The sequence below is a fragment of the Mercenaria mercenaria genome, chromosome 5, assembly GCF_021730395.1.
Source record: "Mercenaria mercenaria strain notata chromosome 5, MADL_Memer_1, whole genome shotgun sequence".
Taxonomy (NCBI): domain Eukaryota; kingdom Metazoa; phylum Mollusca; class Bivalvia; order Venerida; family Veneridae; genus Mercenaria; species Mercenaria mercenaria.
Genome location: NC_069365.1, coordinates 1,487,021 through 1,495,189, shown reverse-complemented (window position 1 = coordinate 1,495,189; position 8,169 = coordinate 1,487,021). Strand labels below are relative to the sequence as shown.

The 8,169-nt window shown below is 33.5% G+C and overlaps 1 protein-coding gene across 2 annotated transcripts; it reads left to right on the top strand.

Annotated features, from left to right (window-relative positions):
* Positions 1-714: 714 nt before the first annotated feature.
* LOC123556248 (heat shock 70 kDa protein 12B-like) lies at positions 715-7,056 on the top strand. Of its 2 annotated transcripts, none has more exons than XM_045346846.2 (5): positions 715-848; positions 1,497-1,815; positions 2,915-3,139; positions 4,588-4,744; positions 5,335-7,056. In XM_045346846.2, the coding sequence occupies exons 2-5, from the start codon at positions 1,510-1,512 to the stop codon at positions 6,390-6,392; spliced, it is 1,746 nt and encodes a 581-aa protein (XP_045202781.2). In that variant the 5' UTR covers positions 715-848; positions 1,497-1,509; the 3' UTR covers positions 6,393-7,056. The 2 variants fall into 2 exon arrangements, with proteins under 2 accessions (XP_045202781.2, XP_045202782.2); XM_045346847.2 differs by lacking the exon at positions 715-848 and adding an exon at positions 1,147-1,236.
* The last annotated feature ends 1,113 nt before the right edge of the window (positions 7,057-8,169 follow it).

Here is an 8,169-nt window from a genome sequence, read left to right as displayed (position 1 = left end):
TGTGTTTATCAATAGAGTGGACAAGGAGAATGCTCTGATTTTTGGCTCTTTGAAACTTTGAAACTTGAGAATTTTCTTAAACGCCTATTTCAACACACAAAGCATCTTCAATGGCGTTGTACACTCATGCATTAAAACAGTAAAAACAATTCATCAGTATTAACACAGAGTCTTGATTTGCTTCAATGTAATTGCTGTAGTATGAATTTTAGAACAATGAATAGTAGTCTTTGAAGAAATGAGTTTTCAACTGCTTTTTGAAGATTTTAACTGATTCACTTTGTCTGAGATTTAATAGTTTAAACATATTTTATTGCAAACGATACATGTTTATAATACAAATAAACACATGCGTTATTTTAACATAGATTAATGAGAATTAGAAAAGCATGTTAATGTATACATTGAAATCAGAAGCAAAAGGGTTGGGATTTAATGGCAGTTCGTTCCAAAGTTTTGGTCCAACCGTACTGAAGCTTCTGTCACTGAATGTTTTTTTCTTGTTATAAGGGACAACGTAGCATCCTGATATGTATATATGACTTACAGTCATGCTAAATTTGTTTAAACACAAACTGCTATCATAATATTACACAGGCATACAATAAAAATAGTGAGCAACACTATACGGTTATATATTTTGAAATGTCATTGCAAGCTCATCGGTAAATAATTCATTTTTTAAAAGCATTGTTTGTGTACTTACGTGCAAAAGCTGCCATTTTAATCCCCAGATATCCGAGCGGCTTCTACGAAAGCGTACAGATTTTATTTTAAAACGAAAGAGGAAGTAAAAATTAAAACGGTTAATAGTAACAACACTTGGTAGTTTACATATTTTACTGAAGGTAAATATTAAAATTTTGAACCGCGTTAGTACATGTTTCTTTCAAAATTTTATAAATTCAAACATGTATCTATAAAATACATTTATTTTGATGTAATACAAATATTTAAACAATTATATGTTCGTCTTAATGCGTCTGAAAATAGTTTGTGTTAAAAAGGCTTCCGCGTACTTAAACCACTCTTACCGATTAAGCATGCAAGTTGTGAGTAAATGTATATAATTTTTATACTATTGCAAATTTGTTATTTGTTTCATATACAACAATCATAATGATTTTTTCTGCAAAGAGGAAGTACATCGATATCATTTCGTGGAATAAAGGGGAAGAGGGAAGTTATTCATCTGAGAAACAGAAACTATTTTCTTTTTAATATTTTCACGTACGTGTAAGTATGGATCAATGGCAAGGGTATGTGTTGGTATTTTATGCTTTTGGAATGTGTCTTTTGGAAACCCCAAAAAATATGGCTTCAAATTGTAATGAGCATAGACTACATGTTGTCCGTGTGATTAATTAGATCGACTTGTGCGTGATTGAACCCGCAGCAATTGAACTTCGCGATCTTACACCATTTCGCCACGAATCCCCTAGCCATTTATTTGTCTACCAAGAATAATGTATATGTACTCTATTTTTTATTTTCAGGGTATAAAATATCATGTCAAAAGAACCAACACTGCTAGTAGCCGCCATTGATTTTGGCACGACCTACTCCGGTTATGCTTTTTCATTCCGACATGAGTTTGAATGCGACCCGCTTAAAGTATCTGCAAGTTCTTGGACAACAGGATCAAGAGTGTCGATCTCACTGAAGACATCTTCTTGTGTTCTCTTCCGGCCAAATGGTCAGTTCGACTCTTTTGGGTTTGAAGCTGAGGACAGATACAGTGACCTGACCCTTGATAACGAACATCATGATTGGCTCTACTTTAGAAGGTTTAAGATGATGCTGTACGGTGCACAAGTATGAAACGATTTCAAAGCCAATTTTAACATAAAAAATAATTAAAAATAATCTATAATTAAAGAAAAAAAAATTACAATAATGAATAAAATACTTCAAAGTTTTCAATCAAATCTGAGCGTTTTACGATATTTTTCATTTTTCAATATATTCTTTTAGATATTTATTTCGGGAACAAAATGATGCATTAAACAAAGTTAGACCCTTACTGGAAATGTATATTTTATGAAAATTTGTAAATACCTCCCTTAACTATGAAAGTGTTTAAAAAGTGGTCCATGTCTTTTGATTTCAATAACACTTCTATTTTTGCATTTGTTCTCGGAATACGTTAACTACATGAAACAACAACTGCGTGATGGATTGAAAATAAATAAATTCCGAAGCTTCTTGGCTATGCAACCGAAATAGGCAAAGGGAGTTAGTAATAATTGTATAAAATTGCATGTCTAATTACTTTTGTTCTTGTCTATGAAAAATCTGTGATAACTTTAATACAGTAGTGCTTATAATCATGTTCTTCCTTAGGTAAAATTTTTTCAGTTGATTAATATTTATGCTAAAATAACACTATATCCTGGATGAGCAACCAAGATAGGAAAATCAAATTTTGAAGTAACTTCCAGTGAAAATCTGATGCGTATTAAGAACTCAGTGAACACAAATAAATGTACGTAGCTGATTAAGTCAGCAAATCCATTAGTTGGCCAAAATCTGATTGACCACCTTCAAAATACCATTTTTTATTTTCATTATTATTGAATGTAAATATTTTGTATTAGAATCATTGTTTTAACATTTACCCATACTGAATTCTCAGTGTTTTCAACAGTTTGCAAGACCTGTACTTTATTATTCTTTGTAGCATACATTTTAGCATGTATCAAATAGTTGCATTTCAAAGCTAAATAAATCCCATTCATAAACAAAAGATGTGTACTTATAATGATTAAAGGGTTTGATGTAAGTTTGTACATTTGTATCTATTATTTAAAAACATAGTGCTCACTTTTCTGGAGAAAACAATGTCTTATTGCTTGAATGGACTTGAATACGCTTCGTTTGTCCTGGGAAACTCCATCATTTATATATATTCCAGGACGTTCATAGGACATCAAAAATAAAAGACGAAACAGGAAAAGAAATGCTAGCCATGGACGTGTTTGCTGCAGCCATCTGCTATTTAAAAGATCATATGCTACAGTCTTACACTGATAGAACGTACGGCAGTAGGGTAGATATAAATGATATCAAGTGGGTTCTCACAGTTCCAGCAATTTGGGAAGATGGAGCCAAGCAATTTATGAGAGAAGCGGCTGTAATGGTCTGTGCATTACATTATCAAATTCGTGCGAGTGATGGACCACATAAATAGCAAACTCATCGCAGATGTTATTTTCGTTAGCGGTACATAAACATACTTGTATCATGTGAAGATCACATGACCAATGTCAAGGAAATTCTATTGTATTTTGTAATTTTTGTTTAAGTACTACTGCATTCCATCACTCACACTAGCCTTATTTATTTTGATACCTATACATATTTTAATTACTAAAATCAAACTGATACACGCATATCTCTTTACTGCTAGGGGTGACCACTGCTGAGGGTGTTCCAAAAATATCTGCTGTTTGCAAATTGTTACGGACAGCAACCATTGTTCACAACTTTATGCGCAAAAAGCTATGTAACATTATATTTTTAGATTTGAATTATTTCATTTTAGTTTGATATTGATCATTTTAATGGACTTTTCCGCGTAAGGTTAACGAAAATGTTTTCAATGAAATTGCTGCAGAGGAGCGTGGAATTCCAACAATATTTCATTACGCATTTTATCGCGTTGCAAACGCTTATCATTTGTAATTATGTAAAAACTTCCTCTAATGCATTGAAACATATCTTTAAACCCTTCTTTATAATACGTTAGAACTATAAGCAATATTTTCATATCAATTTTGACAAAAGTCTAAAGGCATGTCTCATTTAACAGACATTTGTCTAATAAGTAGTACTTGATATACTTTCTGCAATGGCACTATCATCATTACTAAACACTAAAACTCCAAATTGAGTTTAATGTATTAATTTAAATTTAGATGGTGAATATATATTAAAGAATGTATTAAACATAAAAACACTATACACACGAACTGATTGTCATTCCTCCTATTTCTATCCGTCAGTCCATTTAGGGAGGTCTTATGATTTAACATTTTCTTCGCAACTTATGAATTAGGATGAATTATTACAGGAGAGATCTAAAAGTGAAAAAGAAATACCTGTTCCAACCTAAGAAATACTATAATGGGCTTTGTTGCTGCGGCAACATTCCGAAGCGGAATATAATATGTGTGCAGAAATGATGTCTTTAGCTAGAATGTAGATCCACATAAAACATGGTTACTAGGGAGCTTATCATCTATGCATAATTAAGTTTCCCTGTGTAGCTATAGTATGTAATCAATAAATACAAATGGTTAGATCACGATAAAACTGAACCTTTCCATAACGTTTTCATGTTACTTGCTACAAAACATAGGGATGTGACATTAAAAATAAGAAATTGTGTTTGATTCGGCCACATGAGATATGTTTGTTTTTACTGTCGCCTAAAGGTAGTTCAAACGGGCAATGAACTGTAAATGTTTACTCCAATCTAAGAAAGTGTAAAAATAAACAACCATTCACACATTTAACAGAAGTGTTATAGACCCATTGTGTCTTATTTATAATAGTGTTATTATTTGCATCTTTTACATTATTCAGGCTGGAATTCCTGGAGAACACCTTATACTGGCGCTTGAACCAGAGGCTGCGTCAATGTTTTGTAAATATCTACCAGTTGAACGGATGAGCGGGTCTTCCGACAAGACAATAACTTGTTTTAAAACAAAGTCAAAATACCTCGTACTTGATGCTGGTGGTGCGTATTTTTATTTATCACTCGGTTGTCCACTTGTGAATATTACGGACGAAAACAAGTTCTCTAGGAAATTTAATAGTACACAGATTTGTTTTAGCATCAGTTTTGCTTTACGGCAGGTCGAACACAACTGCTTTTCAGCAGCTTAGACTCTAACTACAAAACTATATCACGTAATTAATATCAACAGCATTTTCTACTGCAGTTTATGTCAATTTCTTCTTCAAAAATTTAAATAGTTATATGAGATGAATATTGTTCTCTTTGATTTGAACATTTGTCTTCGTCTGTCGGATATCGTGTACATTTTTTCTTGACGTGTATTTTCATGAGGTTTCCCAATATATTCTTCTGAATTCAAAGATACTTACGTATATTGTGATAATAAAAAGTTTGATATTTACACTTAAACAATATCAGATATAGTTCATTATCATAGATAAGAGGTAAGGGTAGATTTCTCGAAAGCACAGAGCACCAAAACACAACCACAGAGCATTCTCATATCGGAGTCACCCGCTATAGAAACGTATACTAATATTTTATATTATATCCGTTTTCATTTCTGAAATTATTTCATTTTATCTTAGGTGGAACCATCGACATTACTGTCCACGAGGTCTTGCCAAATGGCAAGCTTAGAGAGCTATATAAGGCAAACGGAGGTGCATGGGGTGGTACAACAATTGACGACGCATTTTTGGAATTTATAGAAGGCATTACAGGGACAGAAGTGATGGCGAGGTTCAGGGAAGATCATAAAGACGATTACATTGATTTGCTAAGAGAATTTGAGGTAAAGAAGCGGACAGTTCAACCTGACATGGATTCAAAGGTTACATTCAAGATACCGATTTCTTTGCATGAATTGTACAGGGAGATCCAGAATGGGGAAATCAGAGAAGCTGTAAGGAATACACCAGATTTATCTGGAAAAGTCACTTTCGCTGGCGACAAGATGAGAGTTGATGCTGAAATGGTAAAGTCATTATTTGACAAAACCGGTGGTACTATCACACAACATATCGGCAGTATCTTGCGTTTATCGGTTGCAGAGGGTGTCTCGTCAATTCTAATGGTTGGTGGATTTTCTGAATCGCCGATGTTACGAAACGCTGTACAAAACGCTTTTCCTAACGTCCGTGTGATTGTTCCACACGAGGCAGGCTTGGCTGTTTTGAAAGGTGCAGTTATATTTGGTCATGATAGTCAAGTGATAACGTCAAGAATTGCAAAATATACGTATGGTTTGAAAATATACAAAAGGTATAATTCAAAAGTCCATCCAAAAGAAAGAATCATTAACAAAGATGGAGAGCAGCAGGTCAGAGGCTGCTTTGATAAGCTTGTTGAAATTGGGGAGTCTGTTTCTATAAATGAGCAGTCTCAAATGAAAACATATCAACCTCAGAGTGGATGTGACTCCTTCGCTGTCAAGCTATTTGCATCTCCAGACCCAAACCCTATTTTCGTTGACGACCCCGGCTGTATTCCTCTTGGTGAAGTAACAGTAGAATGCAAAGATAGAAAGGGAAATATCGGATGTGCGTCTGTATGTCTCGTCTTTGGGGGAACCGAACTGGAAGTAAGAGCAGTACACGACACTTCCGGTGAAAAGACGAATGCAAAGTTCAATTTCCTCGAATGAACAGTCTTAAGTATCTATAAACACTTGATACATTTGTATACATTTTATGTAATTATGTATAAAGAAGTCGTATGAACGCAATCCATGAAACATACTAAGTCTCATAAGTAACTGGGTGGAAGTTTCTAGTTTTCTTTTGGGTCGCGTATGCTTACATTTTTGAGGTGTAGGACAATTATCTGCATGTGAAATTTAAGAATATTAGTTATTTACTCATTCGCACTAGGATATCTGCTTACTATGTCTTGATAAATAGTTGGAACTACTATCATGCATCATCTGCAACAGCCCAGTATGTTAATTATGTAAATAAAAGAAAACATTTTTATGACTAATTAAATGTTTCTTTAATACTTATATGTATTCCCCACCATGAGAATTCCTAACACAAGTAATAAGAACTAAAGATACGATATGTACAAAAATATTTTGTCGGCCCAAGATAGCTCACCAGAGTTTTACATCACAAAGAGGAATAACAAGTTTGCATTCACAATGTCTGTAGAAGATAAAACAATGAACATTTGTGTACATTTATTTCAAAATCTGACCATTTGTGTTTGTTTGGTATTTTTTCAGCTCTGATGCATGTTTTTAGTCCAATGAAAAAAATGAAGTCATTTTGATTTTAAGTCATTCGGTGAAATAAAGTCAATATGCGATTTTTCAGTTTAAGGTAGCCCTGCACGTTTGAAAAAAAAAAACAGAAGTGATGGTGTAACGTTATTTATCCGGAAAACGTAGAATAAAGCCTGGATTCGACCTGCGGAAATGAAAATTAATTTATGAATTAATTGAAACCTGTGAGTAAACTTATTACAATGGCACTGTTGCTATATTTCTAAAGTCAAAATATGACAGTAAAACATACGACACATTAAAAAAAATCAAAATAATGTGTTAAAATTAGCATGAAATGTCCGGTTCCCTTGAATCATGGTCAAAAATCGCAAAAATAGGCAAATTATAGTCTAAATGTTATTAACAACCTTGGGAAGTTTCATCAAAATCTACATTGTAGAAAAAAAATATTCGCGAAAATGTTATGAAAGTTATGATTTACCCATAGACTCCCACTATAAAATATTGCATGAAGTCCAAATTTTTCAAAGCAGTCTAGCAAAAATTTAAGCACACGACCCTATCTTTTTTATTTCCTGAATTTTCTATGTATATTCTGAAGTTTTGAAAAATCAGAGTTTAATCAAATTCTACATTGTAGAAATAATTTCGATCCAAACGTGCAGAACTAGCTTAAGAGGAGATTCAGTTTGCATATTTTTGGCGCCAGCCGCTATGATTTTGTTTAAAAATAGGAATGCTTGATAAAACGTGATATCATTTTGAAAGTCACATTTAAGTGTCATTTGTATACAGATTCTGTTTTGTTGATACAACTGCATGTAAATTACACAGTGTACAACCAGGGAGCATTGACCATGTCCTGTAATGAATGTTAATGGAATTTCGCGGCCGTGGTTAAGCCTCTGAATCACTTGCTTCTTACTTAGCAGCCATTTCTGTAACAAATCAGAAGAATGTGATCAGCAGTTGTAGAGGGTCATCTACTATAAAAATCGAACCGGCATTGAAAATTGTGTTATCACTACATCTTGTGGTCGCTGTGTGCAGCTAACTTTAAATTACATGATTGATTTATAGACAAATTAGAAACTTAAGCAAAGCATAAGTAAAAAAAAAACGAGTAAACAAGAGCTGTCCGTAAGACAGCGCGCTCCACTATTCGGGGATTTGACAGTAAAATGAATGTATGTCT

Coding starts and splice junctions, on each gene's coding strand:
- LOC123556248 (XM_045346846.2), top strand. CDS start 1,510: ATGTCAAAAGAACCAACACTGCTAGTAGCCGCCATTGATTTTGGCACG. Junction 1,816..2,914: donor TGATGCTGTACGGTGCACAA/GTATGAAACGAT, acceptor TATATATTCCAG/GACGTTCATAGGACATCAAA. Junction 4,745..5,334: donor CCTCGTACTTGATGCTGGTG/GTGCGTATTTTT, acceptor ATTTTATCTTAG/GTGGAACCATCGACATTACT.